Raw genomic sequence first — 17,617 nt, forward strand, 5'->3', positions numbered from 1 at the left:
TGTGACTGTGCGAAAGTCAAGGTCAGTGAAGAAAAGGATGATTGTAGTATTCTCCACTAAACGGGGCATCCTGACTCAGGTTGTGCTAGAAACACAAGGGACAGTTACTGCGAAGTGGTACAGTGAGACTTGTGTGCCTCAGGTTGTCCAGGCTCTCAAGCAGCTCCGTCCAAGGTCACAGCTCAACACTTGGCTCTTGCATCACGACAATGCTCTAGCATATCGTGGTAATGTAACAATGGATTTTCTTGCCAGATCCAGGTTGACTGTGCTTCATCACTCTCCATACAGTCCTGATCTTGCCCCATGTGACTTCGCACTCTTCCCAGAAGTGAACCTGAAGCTGAAAGGGTGGCGTTTTGCATCCGACGAGGAGCTTCTGGCAGCATGGGATCAAGAGTGTGAAAATGTAACCGAAGAAAAGTGACAGAGTTGGTTCAGTGACTGGTTTTGACGTATGGAGAAGTGTATTGCGTGTGGTGGATATTATTTTGAAAAAGTCTAAAGCGTTCACGCACATTGCAAAACTTTCCTTGTGCCCTTTGTATCAAACCCACCAACCATCCGTAGAATCTCCACTAAAACAGTTTTCACTCTTAATCACAAAAAATAATTACTAGTATTCAGTCTTGCCATCCAGGGTGAAGGGATTTGTTCAACCCTAAAAAGCCATGCCTCCTGTTATGACAACCTGAGGAAGTCTTTCTTTACTACTACTACTATTACCACCACCACCACCACCACCACCACCACTATGGGTTACCCAAACCAATTACTGTAGTTTACAGCCTGAGCCATGAACTTTCTTTCCAGACCCCTCAAGCAACAAAACTCAGTACCCTTCATGACCACACATCTCTTTACCTCACAACAGCGTCTACTTGTTGACAATAATAATAATCTTTCTTACACTATCCTCCGCTGATGAAGGCTGCAAACAAGAATGATTATCCATGTGTTTCATGTGTACTCAATGCTTACACAGTAAGTCACACACATGTATTTAAAGACATGTGACAAAGTACCTAACCAACGGAACGCATCTTCATTCATTCATAATTTTTGTTAAAACATTCAACTTGTAAAGAATAGACTTTTTTCAGAGCAGTAATTTTCATTATTTTCATATCATAATTATCTCACTTACCTCAACAGCTGCTCTAATACAGGCACATTTCCTGGCAAGTGTTCGTAACACACTACATGTCTCTGGTACAAGGGGTAGTTCAAGACATGCCAACAAAGCAAACAACCATCGACCTTGCTGGAGACTGAGTTCAGAGCGGTTCTTAAGCCAATCAACATGATACTCTAGTAACTGCTCAATCATAGGCTAAAGAGACAGAGAGAGCAAGAGAGAGAGAAATTAATAATGTAACAAACCCAATAAAGAAGGGTACAGAAATGCTTACAAAAAAAGAAGTTACAGTGAAGCCCAAATTGAATGTCTGTTGAATTTCTAACAATTAATTTTAAAATTCTTTACACAAAGTAATGCAAGACAAGGACACATTCCAAATCAAATGAAGAACAAATTAAATATTAGGCAAATGTTACATCCATATGTCCCATGTCGCAGTAGAACATGCGCCGTGTATGATCCCTGAGTACTGCAGCTAGCTGCGGTGTAGCTGAGGAGTCTGACACAGACACCAGTGTCGCGAAGATGGCAACACGTCATGAGTTAACCGACTTTGAACATGGGATGATCGCTAGCACAGGTGTCATAGCATTGCGGAGATTATATGTGAATTCATATCTCCGAGGTCAACAGTGTCGAGGGTGAATCTTCAATATCGCAGAGAGAATGTTACCACCCGTGTAAACTGTCACACAGGAAGACCACAAGTGTTTGATGAACAGACATCCCATTGCCTCCGCAGAACCATACTGGACGCTCAATGGCTACTGTGAGTCAGATCACTGCCCAGTTGAATGTTGGGAGTCAGGAACCCATTTCTACCAGGACTGTAAGGAGACAAGTGCTCTGCATAGGCTTCGCCAGTCGATGACCAACTCGTATCCCTTTGCTGACACCTTGATACAGAGCTCAACGATGTGCATGGGCCCGCGAACATCGGCAATGGGCCATGGAACAGTGACAGCATGTGGTATAGTCTGATGAATCCGGGTTCCAGTTGTATTGAGCTGATGGGCGCATGAGAGCGAGGAGTATGCCGCATGAAGCTATGGATCCTGCGTGTCAACAAGGTTGTGTCCAGGCGGGAGGTGGCTCAGTTCTGGTCCAGACGGCGTTCTCATGGTCGCAATTAGGCCCCATTGTACAGCTGCAGGGAACGCTGACAGGGTGCATGTTATGTGGATATTCTTTCAGACCATCTGCACCGCTTTCTGGCCCTAGAGTACCCTTATGGAGATGCCGTGTTTCAACAGGACAATGCACATGTCACCACTCTGTGGTGGCACGCAAGTGGTTGGAGGAACACTCCAGTGAAATTATGACCATGGATTGGCCCTGCAGATCCCCCGATCTTAATCCAATCGAGCATTTATGGGATGCTGTTGATACTGGTACACACTCCATGAACCCCACACCAACTACACAAGACTGTGGGTAGCAATGCAAGATGCGTGGGTCCAGATATTTCCAGAATGATTTCAACACCTTGTAGAGTCGATACCTGACTCGTTGGCTGAATGGTCAGCATACTGGCCTTCGGTTCAGAGGGTCCCGGGTTCGATTCCCGGCCGGGTCGGGGATTTTAACCTTCATTGGTTAATTCCAGTGGCCCGGGGGCTGGGTGTTTGTGCTATCCCCAACATCCCTGCAACTCACACACCACACACAACACTATCCTCCACCACAATAACACGCAGTTACCTACACATGGCAGATGCCGCCCACCCTCATCGGAGGGTCTGCCTTGCAAGGGCTGCACTCGGCTAGAAATAGCCACACGAAATTATTATTACCTCGCCGTACTGTTGCCGTTTTGAGGGCTCACAGAGGAGCAATTCATTATTAACATCACATTTAGTGTCTTCCCATGTCTTCTGTATGTGTGCATAGGATCATGGTATCATGTAAGCTTGCATCCAGGAGATAGTGGGCTCGAACCAAACTGTCGGCAACTATGAAGATGGTTTTCCGTGGTTTCCCATTTTCACACCAGGCAAATGTTGGGGCTGTACCTTAATTAAGGCCACGGCCACTTCCTTCCCATTCCTAGGCCCATTATCGCTGCCATAAGACCAATCTGTGTCGTGCAACGAAAAAAAAAAAAAAAAAAAGAAGAAAACTTGGTTCCGTTTAAGAGAAGGATTTTTATAGCCTTAAGCAAAAGCAAAGCAAAGTCATCTCCGTACAAACCATGAAGACCCTTGGAGGGCTAGAAGGTAAAGCCTTCCACTATTCGTAACCTCGGCACTTGATGGGGTAGAGTGGTTAGCTCTACATCCGGCTGCCTTTGCCCCCAGGAATTAACCTGGTACTCACTGTTGGTGTAGATAGCCTTAAGCGAATTAATTAATTAATTAAATAAATAAATAAATAAATAAATAAAGAAAGAAACAAACAAACAAACAAACAAACAGACTGTTATGCCTTTCAGAGTTCAGTCTGCAAGCTTCTGTGAATTCACTAACCGCTGCCACAAGCTATTTGTAACTAGTACTGTCGCCTCGTTTAGTTCTATACAGCTTATCTTTAAACCGTTAGAAACTGAACGTAACCATCGTCATCCTGGTCTCCCTCTACTTCTCTTACCCTCCATAACAGAGTCCACTATTCTCCTAGGTAACCTCCCCTCGCCAATTCACCTCACATGATCCCCCCACCAAAGCCAGTTTATGCATACAGCTTCATCCATTGAGTTCATTCTTAACATATACTAACATTCTGAGAACCCTCCAGCCACTGTTACCACCTACCAATAATCATTTCTGTTACTTTCATGTCTGTTACTTCTAACTTATGAATAAGGTAAACCAAGTCCACCCAGCTTTCACTCACAAAAGCAAAGTTGGTCTGCAAAACAGACCTACAGTAAGTAAAGACAGTTTTGTCCAGGAGCCTACTTCCTTCTTACAGAATACTGTTGTTTGCAACTGTGAGCTCACTGCATTAGCTTTGCTGCACCTTAATTCAATCTCACGTACTACACTACCATACTGGGAAAATATACATCCAAAACACTTGAAATTATATACCTGTTCCAGCTTTGTATCCCCAATCTGACATTCAATTCTCTTGGATTTTTTACCTACTGACATCAATTTAGTTTTGGAAAGGCTAATTTTCATACCATACTCATTGGACCCATTTTCAATTGTACTGCAGGCTTTTGGTACAATTTGCCATTAAGACCAAGTCGTCAGCATAGGCCAAACTGCTTACTATATTTGCACCTAATTGAATCCCTCCCTGCCACTTAATACCTTTCAGTAGATGACCCATGTAATTAAACACCAAAGGTGAAAGAGTATAGCTTTGTCTAACCCTAAGAATGCATTCTACGGTCAATTCTCACTGCAGTCCAATTGCCAACACAAATGCCTTTGATTAATTTCAATAATCTACCCCTAATTCCATAATCCCCCAGTATAGCAAATATTTTTTCCCCCAGCTACTCTTATCATATGCCTTCTCCAGATCAACGAAAGATAACTGTCTATTCCTCAAATGCCATTTTTCAATTACCTGGTGCAAACTGAAAATCTGATCTTGAGAGCACCTTTGTGGTCCAAAACCACACTAGTTTTCATCTGACTTACGATCAAGCACTGACCACATCCTGCCTTCCAAAATCCCCTAGTATACTGATCAATGAGATACCTCAATAGTTGTTGCAATCCTTTCTGTTCCCTTGGTTGTGGATAGGTTCAATTTTGTCCAATCAGAAGGAACCTTACTACCACTCCACTTATTGCTCTATAAAGCCATTTCATCCCTGCCTTCCCACTATACTTTACCACTAGTTGATGTACCCGTGCTTCGCTATGGAATTCTATATTGTATACAGAATTCTAGGTTAGGTAGTGTGCACGTTGTAAGATTGTATTAAATTGCATAGCTCTTGACATTACAACAGAAACGCGACGGGGAAGTCACCATAAGTCTTTTCTCATGCAAAGACTGGGTTAGGGAATTTTCATTGTAAAGGTAGGGCTTGCATACCATCAGTTACAAGCAAGTTGGGAAGTTTTCATTATAATAGCAGACAGAAACTATCCACCTGCCTTTTTTACATCCTCAGAAAGACTGACTTAGAGGTTTTCCCAACTGAAATCAATATAAGTCATTACAAAGATGTCAGTAGGAATGTCATGATTAAAAGCAATTTTATCATATGAAATACTGGATCAAATGAAAAACCGCACGTTCTCACTTTTAACGAACAGTAGTATGCTGCTGATCTAACAGTCCAAAGTTCCAGAGCTGGAATGACCAGTTCAAGACAGCGTGAACACACCCCTGCCATTATTCCGTTAAGTGTACACACTGCACCTGGATACTGACGGGAAATTGCTGGGGAGTTAGATAACTTACTTTTTTTAACATGCCATTCCTCTTGTTCATGAATAGCTGGAATACAATGATAGACCAATGTGTTTTGAACCAGCAGTGTCAGAAAATGTATGAACAAGAGGAATGGCATGTTAAAAAAGAAAGATATCTAACTCACCAGCTATTTCCCGTCAATATTCAGGAAGGCTGTTATACTCGGTACGCAGCAGTAAAACCATCTCTCGGAGATGAGTGGCAGCATAAGAGACAAAGAACATCACAACAAACAATGGTGAACATAATGTTACTGTAGAACACTTATGAGCTTTCGATATTGTAGGCCTTCACATTTGAAGAAGGAGAAGAAGAATGAATACTGATCTGCATTTAGGGCAGTCGCCCAGCTCGCAGATTCCTTATCTGCTGCTTTCCTAGCCTTTTCCTGAATAATTTCAAAGAAATTGGAAATTTATTGAACGTATCCCTTGGTAAGTTATTCCAATCCCTAACTCCCCTTCCTATAAATGACTATTTGCCCCAGTTTGTCTTCTTGAATTCCAACTTTATCTTCATATTGTGATCTTTCCTACTTTTATAAACACCACTCAAACTTATTCGTCTACTAATGTCATTCCACGCCATCTCTCCGCTGACAGCTTGGAACATACCCCTTAGTCGAGCAGCTCTTCTTCTTTCTCTCAATTCTTCCCAACCCAAACTTTGCAACATTTTTGTAATGCTACTCTTTTGTCGGAAATCACCCAGAACAAATCGAGCTGCTTTTCTTTGGATTTTTTTCCAGTTCTTGAATCAGGTAATCCTGGTGAGGGTCCCATACACTGGAACCATACTCTAGTTGGGGTCTTACCAGAGACTTATATACCCTCTCCTTTACAACCTTACTACAACCCCTAAACAACCTCACAACAATGTGCAGAGATCTGTACCCATTATTTACAATCCCATTTATGTGATTACCCCAATGAAGATCTTTCCGTATATTAACACCCACATACCTACATGATCCCCAAAAGGAACTTTCACCCCATCAATGCAGTAATTAAAACTGAGAGGACTTTTCCTATTTGTGAAACTCACAACCTGACTTTAAACCCCGTTTATCAACATACCAGTGCCTGCTGTCCATCTCACAACATTTTCGAGGTCACGCTGCAGTTGCTCACAATCTTGTAACTTATTTATCACTCTATAGAGAATAACATCATCCGCAAAAAGCCTTACTTCAGATTCCACTCCTTTACATATATCATTTATATATATAAGAAAACATAAAGGTCCGATAATACTGCCTTGAGGAATTCCCCTATTAATTATTACAGGGTCAGATAAAGCTTCACCTACTCTAATTCTCTGAGATCTATTTTCTAGAAATATAGCAACCCATTCGGTCACTCTTTTGTTTAGTCCAATTGCACTCATTTTTGCCAGTAGTCTCCCATGATCCACCTTATCAAATGCTTTACACAGGTAAATCGCGATAGAGTCCATTTGACCTCCAGAATCCAAGATATCTGCTATATCTTGCTGGAATCCTACAAGTTGAGCTTCAGTGGAATAACCTTTCCTAAAACCGAATTGCCTTCTATCGAACCAGTTATTAATTTCACAAACATGTCTAATATAATTAGAAAGAATGCCTTCCCAAAAGCTTACAGCTTTATGTCTATCACCCTTTCCTTTATACACAGGGGCTACTATAGCAACTCTCCATTCATCTGGTATAGCTCCTCCGACCAAATAATAATCAAATAAGTACTTCAGATATGGTACTATATCCCAACCCATTGTCTTTAGTATATCCCCAGAAATCTGATCAATTCCAGCCGCTTTTCTAGTTTTCAATTTTGTATCTTACTGTAAATGTCATTGTTATCATATGTAAATTTTATTACTTCTTTGGCCTTAGTCTCCTCCTCTATCTCGACATTATCCTTGTAACCAACAATCTTTACATACTGCTGACTGAATACTTCTGCCTTTTGAAGATCCTCACATACACACTCCCCCTGTTCATTAATTATTAATGGAATGTCCTTCTTGGAACCTGTTTCTGCCTTAAAATACCTATACATACCCTTCCATTTTTCACTAAAATTTGTATGACCGCCAATTATGCTTGCCATCATGTTATCCTTAGCTGCCTTCTTTGCTAGATTCAATTTTCTAGTATGTTCCTTCAATTTCTCCTTACTTCCACAGCCATTTCTAACTAGTACTTTCCAACCTGCACCTCCTTCTTAGTCTCTTTATTTCTCTATTATAATAAGGTGGGTCTTTACCATTCCTTACCACCCTTAAAGGTACAAACCTGCTTTCGCATTCCTCAACAATTTCTTTAAACCCATCCCAGAGTCTGTTTACATTTTTATTTACCGTTTTCCACCGATCATAGTTACTTTTTAGAAACTGCCTCATGCCTGCTTTGTCAACCATATGGTACTACCTAATAGTCCTACTTTTAAGACCTTCCTTTCTATCGCATTTATTTTTAACTACCACAAAAACAGCTTCATGATCACTAATACCATCTATTACTTCACCTTCCCTATAGAGCTCATCTGGTTTTATCAGCACCACATCAAGGATATTTTTCTCTCTGGTTGGTTCCATCACTTTCTGAATCAGCTGTCCTTCCCATATTAACTTATTTGCCATTTGTTGGTCATGCTTCCTGTCGTTCGCATTTCCTTCCCAATTTACATCTGGCAAATTCAGATCTCCCGGTACAATCACATTTCTTTCCATGTCATTTCCCACATAGCTGACTATCCTATCAAATAATTCTGAATCCGCGTCAGTGCTACCCTTTCCCAATCTGTACACTCCAAATATATCAAGTTGCCTATTATCTTTAGAAATGAGCCTTACACCTAGAATTTCATGTGTCTCATCTTTAACTTTTTCGTAGCTTACAAATTCTTCTTTCATCAGAATAAACACTCCCCCTCCCACCATTCCTATCCTATCTCTACGATACACACTCCAGTTGATTGAAATAATAACATTAAGTTATTTATTAGACCACCTAATCAATTACATGTAACACACTCCAGTGCCGTGAGAAAATTTCTGCATCCATTATATCATTTCTCAGCCATGATTCAACTCCTATTACAATATCTGGTAAATATATATCTATTAAATTCTATTTCTGTCTTCACAATACTTCTACAGTTCAACACTAACAATTTTATGTCATCCCTACTTGATTTCCAGTTCCCTGTTCCCGTATCACCGCTCCCTAGGTCATCCCGTTTCCCTGAATGTACCTCCCTATTACCCTTCCAAACAAATTTCCTAACTTATACGTACCAGTGCGGTTTAAATGAAGGCCATCTGAGCGCAGATCCCTATCTCCTACCCACCCATTAGGATCTAGAAATTTCACTCCCAGTTTCCCACATACCCACTCCATAGTCTCATTTAAATCCCCAATCACCCTCCAGTCAGTATCCCTCCTACACAGTATTCCACTAATAACAATCTCCGCTTTCTTAAACTTCACCCGTGCTGCATTTACCAGATCCCACACATCTCCAACTATGTTGGTACTTATATCAGCTTGCCTTACGTTGTTGGTACCAACGTGAAACACCACCACCTTCTCCTTCCCCTCCTCCCTCTCTTCTACTTTCCTCAACATCTGCCTCAACCTAATTCCTGGATAACATTCTACCCTGATTCCCTTTCCTCCACACACTTTCCCCACGTGTCTAACGATGGAATCCCCCATGACCAGAGCCTCAACCCTACCCACCTCATTTGATCCCCTCCCCTCCTGGTCAGCCTGTCTTTCCTGATAGCTGCAGAAGCTACTTCCTCCTCCCTTTTCTCCTTCCCATGACCCTGTTCCACCTGTCTTTTCCTATCCTCTAATCTACATTTCCCTTTCCTACCTTTTCCCTTCCTCCTACTTCCACACATCTCACCAACAGTTCCCTGTCCCTCATCTTCCCTCTGTTGTTCTACCTGGAGTGACTCGTACTGATTTCGCACAGACACCTGTCCTGAATTCTGATCCTGAATCGAGCCCTTAGCCTGCAATCTCCTTCCCCTTAGAACATTAGTCTTCTACAACTCCCCCGTTTCCTTCCCCTCCCTCTTGTACACCTACTGTAACCTGCACACTGTTTGAGGGAGGCCTATCTTCCTTCCTGTCTTCTGTGAGAATCCTAATTATCTCCCTCAAACTTTCCAACTCCTCCCTCATACCCCTCAATGCCTCGCCACACCCACAGTTCGTACACTCGCGCTTCTTAGCCATTCTTTATGGAAAAAATGAAATTAAAAATAAAATAACTTATTTGCAAAAAATAAATGAACGGAGGGATATATTGTCTGGGATAGTACTCAAAGATCACACAATAAGGTAATTAATATACGACTACACTACAATACTAATTAGTCGTGCTCTATTTTTTATCATACAACCCCTAACAGGATAAAAACTGCTGTTTATTACTGAATATCGAAAGTAATACACAAGAACTACACAATTCCAAACTGCAATTAAGCCTATCCTAATTACAACAACAGTATTTTAGTACGAGTTTCTACGGATACCTCTACTACACCAGTACTACACAAATATTTTACAATAATAAAATAAGCACACTAAATTCTAATAGGATATTACTCGTATACTACTGTACTACAGTAATTTTTAAACTACTTTCAGACGTATCCTAATTAAAATACCGGTACCGTATGTGACTACTAAGCACAAACAGAAATGAAATTTGCAAGAACTACTGTACTCAAAGATTACCAACGAAGCTAAATGCTTAGACAAATTATTATTAGTATTACAGTCTAATACACACGAAAGATAACACACAAATAAAGCAGGCAAGATACGGCACTATCTAAATGTACCGTACTGTATCTATACTACAATGTATCTACACTACACTATACTGCGTTTGGTTAAATGCTTAAGTATCAAAAGGATTGCCGTACACAAAGAAAAACACGAATATAACTGGCAAGATACTATCTAATATATTATACCTTATCTTCACTACAATTCTACTGAAATGTGGTTATGTGATTATTACAGCTGGTGGATTACTATTATTTTCTCTACTCCACGAGACGGAGAATAAAAGTGTCCTTAATTAGGCCTACTGAAAAATACTAGGTGTCTACAATAATTTCTCAAATATTTCTATCAAAACCACTCCTACTACTTCAGGGACTTGAACTGCAATTACTGGGATATATGAACTTTATTATTATTAGCTAACCGCTCATAAATACTGAAAGATCGAGGGAGCGAAATATAAATTACTGTAACTACCTACTCAGAAGTACAAATGAATAGGAATACAAGGTCAGGTGATTTTTACTTATATTTACTTGACTACACTGCTCCCTTTCTTCACGACTGTAGCCAACAATGCAATATTTGAATATGAGCAGCGACAATAATCAATAACAATACAACGACTGTTAACTATTACCGTGTAATCTCTTTAACTACTTTTTAAATGGAAGTTTACAGGCGTATTGTGTTTTTTAATGTAGTAAATTATTACCTTCGCGATAGTTTGGACGGATATCTATACGAAATACCAGAACAATTTCAGCGGAAGTTGCGGTACTATTCCTTACGATAATCTGCCTTTGTAAGTATTATACCAACGAACCTACAGATATTCACAAATATTTTTAAAGTTAATATTATTACCTAAAGTATTTCCTAAACCTAAATTCGAAACAAGGTACACCTAGCTAGCCTATTTAACCTAGAAAATGTAATTTACTCAAGACCAACTGAATTTACTTGTTATAAAATTTAAATAAATATCACTACTCCCAATTTCTACCAACAAGCACTAAACACCACTATATAAATAGCACTAAATGAATCACAAATACAAAAATTAAGGTATTTCACAAGGTTTTAACTACTTTATCACTACAATAATGCAAGAGCTCTCTCAACAGCCAACCGTTCTCAAGCGCATCCAACAATGCAAGTCCGACCCTAAAATACCACTCTTGTGGTAAAACTGAATAAAACATAAATGATCGGAAATTGTATTCTCTATAATAGTACTTTTAAATAGGACCAATAACATAGGTAGTATACACACATACATACATACATACATACATACATACATACATACATACATTATCATTATAGACTGTTATGCCTTTCAGCGTTCAGTCTGCAAGCCTCTGAGAATTTACTAAACGTCGCCACAATCCTCGATTTTCAAGTAGTGTTGTGGCCTCATTTAGTTCTATACCTCTTATCTTTACATCATTAGAAACCGAGTCTAACCATCGTCGTCTTGATCTCCCTCTACTTCTCTTACCCTCCATAACAGAGTCCATTATTCTCCTAGGTATCCTATCCTCCTCCATTCGCCTCACGTGACCCCACCACCGAAGCCGGTTTATGCGTACAGCTTCATCCATCGAGTTCATTCCTAAATTAGCCTTTATCTCCTCATTCCGAGTACCCTCCTGCCATTGTTCCCACCTGTTTGTACCAACAATCATTCTTGCTACTTTCATGTCTGATACTTCTAACTTATGAATAAGATATCCTGAGTCCTCCCAGCTTTCGCTCCCGTAAAGCAAAGTTGGTCTGAAAACAGACCGATGTAAAGATAGTTTCGTCTGGGAGCTGACTTCCTTCTTACAGAATACTGCTGATCGCAACTGCAAGCTCATTGCATTAGCTTTACTACAACTTGATTCAATCTCACTTACTACACTGACTGACAGAGCAAATGCAACACCAAGGAGGAGTGGCTCGAAAGGGATGAAAGCTGGGGAAAAAACAGAGATGGCACGGACGAATAATTGATGTTTATTTCAAACCGATATGCAGGTTACACAATGCGCACGGCATCGACTCAGTAGGATGTAGGACCACCGCGAGCGGCGATGCACGCAGAAACACGTCGAGGTACAGAGTCAATAAGAGTGCGGATGGTGTCCTGAGGGATGGTTCTCCATTCTCTGTCAACCATTTGCCACAGTTGGTCGTCCGTACGAGGCTGGGGCAGAGTTTGCAAACGGCGTCCAATGAGATCCCACACGTGTTCGATTGGTGAGAGATCCGGAGAGTACGCTGGCCACGGAAGCATCTGTACACCTCGTAGAGCCTGTTGGGAGATGCGAGCAGTGTGTGGGCGGGCATTATCCTGCTGAAACATAGCATTGGGCAGCCCCTGAAGGTACGGGAGTGCCACCGGCCGCAGCACATGCTGCACGTAGCGGTGGGCATTTAACGTGCCTTGAATACGCACTAGAGGTGACGTGGAATCATACGCAATAGCGCTCCAAACCATGATGCCGCGTTGTCTAGCGGTAGGGCGCTCCACAGTTACTGCCGGATTTGACCTTTCTCCACGCCGACGCCACACTCGTCTGCGGTGACTATCACTGACAGAACAGAAGCGTGACTCATCGGAGAACACGACGTTCCGCCATTCCCTCATCCAAGTCGCTCTAGCCCGGCACCATGCCAGGCGTGCACGTCTATGCTGTGGAGTCAATGGTAGTCTTCTGAGCGGACGCCGGGAGTGCAGGCCTCCTTCAACCAATCGACGGGAAATTGTTCTGGTCGATATTGGAACAGCCAGGGTGTCTTGCACATGCTGAAGAATGGCGGTTGACGTGGCATGCGGGGCTGCCACCGCTTGGCGGCGGATGCGCCGATCCTCGCGTGCTGACGTCACTTGGGCTGCGCCTGGACCCCTCGCACGTGCCTCATGTCCCTGCGCCAACCATCTTCGCCACAGGCGCTGCACCATGGACACATCCCTATGGGTATCGGCTGCGATTTGACGAAGCGAACAACCTGCCCTTCTCAGCCCGATCACCATACCCCTCGTAAAGTCGTCTGTCTGCTGGAAATGCCTCCGTTGACGGCAGCCTGGCATTCTTAGCTATACACGTGTCCTGTGGCACACGACAACACGTTCTACAATGACTGTCGGCTGAGAAATCACGGTACGAAGTGGGCCATTCGCCAACGCCGTGTCCCATTTATCGTTCGCTACGTGCGCAGCACAGCGGCGCATTTCACATCATGAGCATACCTCAGTGACGTCAGTCTACCCTGCAATTGGCATAAAGTTCTGACCACTCCTTCTTGGTGTTGCATTTGCTCTGTCAGTCAGTGTATATTACCATCCTGGGAGAACACACAACCTAAATACTTGAAATTATCGACCTGTTCTAGCTTTGTATCACCAATCTGACATTCAATTCTGTTGAATTTCTTACCTACTGACATCAATTTAGTCTTCGAGAGGCTAATTTTCATACCATACTCATTGCACCTATTTTCAAGTTCCAAGCTATTAGACTGCAGGCTTTCGGCACAGTCTGCCATTAAGACCAAGTCGTCAGCATAGGCCAAACTGCTTACTACATTTCCACCTAACTGAATCCCTCCCTGCCATTTTATACCTTTCAGCAGATGATCCATGTAAACTACGAACAGCAAAGGTGAAAGATTACAGCCTTGTCTAACTCCTGTAAGTACCCTGAACCAAGAACTCATTCTACCATCAATTCTCACCGAAGCCCAATTGTCAACATAAATGCCTTTGATTGATTTTAATAATCTACCTTTAATTCCATAGTCCCCCAGTATGTTGAACATCTTTTCCCTCGGTACCCTGTCATATGCTTTCTCTAGTTCTACGAAACATCAACACAACTGCCTATTCCTCTCGTAGCATTTTTCAATTACCTGGCGCATACTGAAAATCTGATCCTGACAGCCTCTCTGTGGTCTGAAACCACACTGGTTTTCATCCAACTTCCTCTCAACGACTGATCGCACCCTCCCTTCCAAGATGCCAGTGAATACTTTGCCTGGTATACTAATCAATGAGATACCTCTATAGTTGTTGCAATCCTTCCTGTTCCCTTGCTTATAGATAGGTGCAATTACTGCTTTTGTCCAATCTGAAGGTACCTTACCAACACTCCACGTTAATTTTACTACTCTATGAAGCCATTTCATCCCCGCCCTCCCACTATACTTCACCATTTCAGGTCTAATTTCATCTATTCCTGCTGCCTTATGACAATGGAGTTTATTTACTATCCTTTCAACTTCCTCAAGCATAATTTCACCAACATCATTTTCCTCCTCCCCATGAGCTTGGCTGTTTGCAACACCACCATGATGATTTCCTTTTACATTGAGAAGATGTTCAAAATATTCCCTCCACCTCTCCAGTGATTCCCTGGGATCTATTATGAGTTCACCTGAATTACTCAAAACACTGTTCTTTCCCTCCCTTGCTAAGATTCTTTATTACTGTCCAGAAAGGTTTCCCTGCTGCTTGACCTAGCCTTTCCAGGTTATTACCAAAATCTTCCCATGACTTCTTTTTGGATTCAACAACTATATGTTTTGCTCTGTTTCTTTCATCTACGTACCAATCCCTGTCTGCCTCGGCCCTTGTTTGGAGCCATTTCTGATAAGCCTTCTTTTTACGTTTACAGGCTGCTCTCACTTCATCATTCCACCAAGATGTTCGCCTTTTCCCATCTTTACACACATTTGTTCCTACGCATTCCCTTGCTGTTTCTACTACAGCATCCCTGCATGCCACCCATTCACTTTCTATATCCTGAACCTGCTTACTGTCTACTGTTCGAAATGATAGTTATTTTTTTAAAAACATTTATTCCCTTCATTGAGCATGAACGGTTGATTCCCTATCACTTCTCTTCATAATAGATTTACCGGTATAAACAAAAAAAAAAACAGCTATCTTTCGTTGAAATTATTTAAAGTAAAGAATGTTTATCATACAAATAGGCTTGTCAAAAATAACGAACTTTTCTCCAAGTCCTTAGAGTTTCTCTTAACTGAAAACAAACTATGTCTCAAGGTAACGAATTCTTCTGATAAAGTATTTCCTGAAATAAGTTCATATTAAGTGAACAGAAAATGATTTAATTAACACCTTAAATGGGTTTAACAGCTGTCGCATGAGTATTGGGTTTGACACCTTTAGATGTTCTTGTAATTCTAAATGTGTTCTTACATAGGGTTAGGAACCTATAGGCATCTGCCTATTCTTAATCACTTCTGCCATCTACTATCGTAATTTAAAACTAATTCCACTCATAGTAGATGTGATTATTGCTGTCCCAGAGGTGCCAACCTTTGGTATGGCTTTTCCGTAATTCCCCTTCGCTACCCTCGGAAAAATGTTGGAGTCAAATCCAAAGCACACTCATCCCTTCTGGACACCCTCTTTGTCCTTCCCGACAACAATCTATTCTAAAATATATCCTATTACATAATACGTTTGCACATTACCTGTTCTGACGCAAAATATTCTTTGTAGCTTGTTTCACACGCAGCAGGTGCTTTTGTGTGGGATTTTTCTTGTAGCATCCTTCCTCCTGTGAGGACATTTTCCGCGTATGAACAATAAGCGATTCCAGTGTAGATATTATTGTAGGCCTGAAGTCCTTCTGTTTTTTCCTATTAACACTGAGAAATCTTTCTGTGGGAGAGTTACTGGCAGGTATACTTAATACTGCAATAATAGAAAATTACATTTTGTAGTGAAGGATAGCAGAGTAGAGTTCCTCACAATGAATATCACGACGCTCACGGGTATCAAAAGGAAGTGACGATCGAATAAGTATCGTTGCCAACTCACAAGCACTGAAACGAAGAGAGTCGAGTACTAATGCTCGAAAAGATTCATTTTTCCTTCCTTCATTATTTTTTCCGTAGAAATTATGTCGTTATAATGTCGCTTTTCCGTAATAATTTACCCTTTGGCCGTAATCCTGTAATCCCGTAATCGTGAGGGGAAATCCGTAATAATTACGGATAATCCGTAACAGTTGGCACCTCTGCTGTCCTATTCATTTTTATCCGGTCTCACGCCAGTCAGGTAGTTCGCGCCTAGGAGGCAGTCCAAAAGCTGTCTCGTGTTGCCTCGTGTGGTCCGCGCCAAATTCTTCGTAAAGAATTTATTTGTGCATATATACATTCAAATTACTAAATTTGCGAGTTGTTGTCGTCGTCATCGTTGTTACGATACAGTTGTTCTGCGAACTCCATTGTCCATGTTCTCATAACTTTTTGTAAATTGGTCTGTGTATCGTAGTAAACTGCTCCGAGTGACGTGAACATGGCTTGGTTAGAAAAGATGTTGAATTACCTGACAACATGCCAACCTAAAGTAGGAATTACTCAAGAAAACATTGTGTTGTGTGCCTGTCAAACCAGAGGCGATGGAAAACTGTCTACTGCTGTGAGGAATGTGACGTGGCACTTTGTGCTTGCCCATGATTCTGTATTTACCACACTGTGCGCAATTTCCGAATGACCTATAAACAGTGTTGCCAACTTATATTTTCAAGATCCGCTAAATACTACTTAAAATCCGCTAAAATTCTGCCAAGAAATCCGATATCAAATAATGAGCCATAAAAAATGAGCAATAATAATAATAATAATAATAATAATAATAATAATAATAATAATAATAAAAAACATAAATGTGTGCATTCACATGATCTGTGAGTTTCACATGGATTAACCCCCTGCCTGCGAGCCGGCGAGCTAAAACTTGTAGGTGTGTTAGTGCCGGGTGCAAACTAGGTGAATTCCCTACCTCACTGGCCACACAAAAACCAGGCCAGTTTATTAAAGGCTCTTACTTCATAGCATAAAATATAAATGCTACTCTCTCACAGTTTCATTAGCTGTCGTCATTCGTCAACTAAGAGATAAGTACCCTTTCCCCACGCATTAGAAGTTCATGATACCATGATCTCATAACATCAAATCCAAATGTTTTCCTCATGCGACTGCTAGCTCCTCAAGGGTTATGAATTTCATGTTGTTGGTCCGTACTGAACTGAGAATAACATATGAATAGTAACACAGTAAGGTTTCCACCTATTCAGTACTAATATGTATTTACAATGTTATAAATTACATGGAACTAGCCATTAGCAAAATGCCGGAAGATACGCAAAATGAGGTTAGAACCGATGTTAAAAGGAAACTGAACAATATCCTCTCCAACCTAACCAACCCCGCAAATAAGCTCAATAATAGAGACAAAATAGCTGAACAAAAACGCATATACGCCCTCAAAAAGAAAATCAAAG

At 41.3% G+C, this 17,617-nt stretch overlaps 1 protein-coding gene across 2 annotated transcripts in view; it reads right to left on the reverse strand.

The window, feature by feature from the left end:
• Positions 1-17,617, reverse strand: part of Gem2 (Gemin 2) — an 85,985-nt gene that overhangs the window by 18,943 nt on the left and 49,425 nt on the right. For both annotated transcript variants that reach the window (XM_067153326.2, XM_067153325.2), the window contains one exon: positions 1,148-1,333. In XM_067153326.2, coding sequence (XP_067009427.1) covers positions 1,148-1,333 — 186 coding nt within the window. The remainder of the gene's footprint in view (positions 1-1,147; positions 1,334-17,617) is intronic.

Source organism: Anabrus simplex, chromosome 1 (assembly GCF_040414725.1).
Source record: "Anabrus simplex isolate iqAnaSimp1 chromosome 1, ASM4041472v1, whole genome shotgun sequence".
Lineage (NCBI taxonomy): Eukaryota > Metazoa > Arthropoda > Insecta > Orthoptera > Tettigoniidae > Anabrus > Anabrus simplex.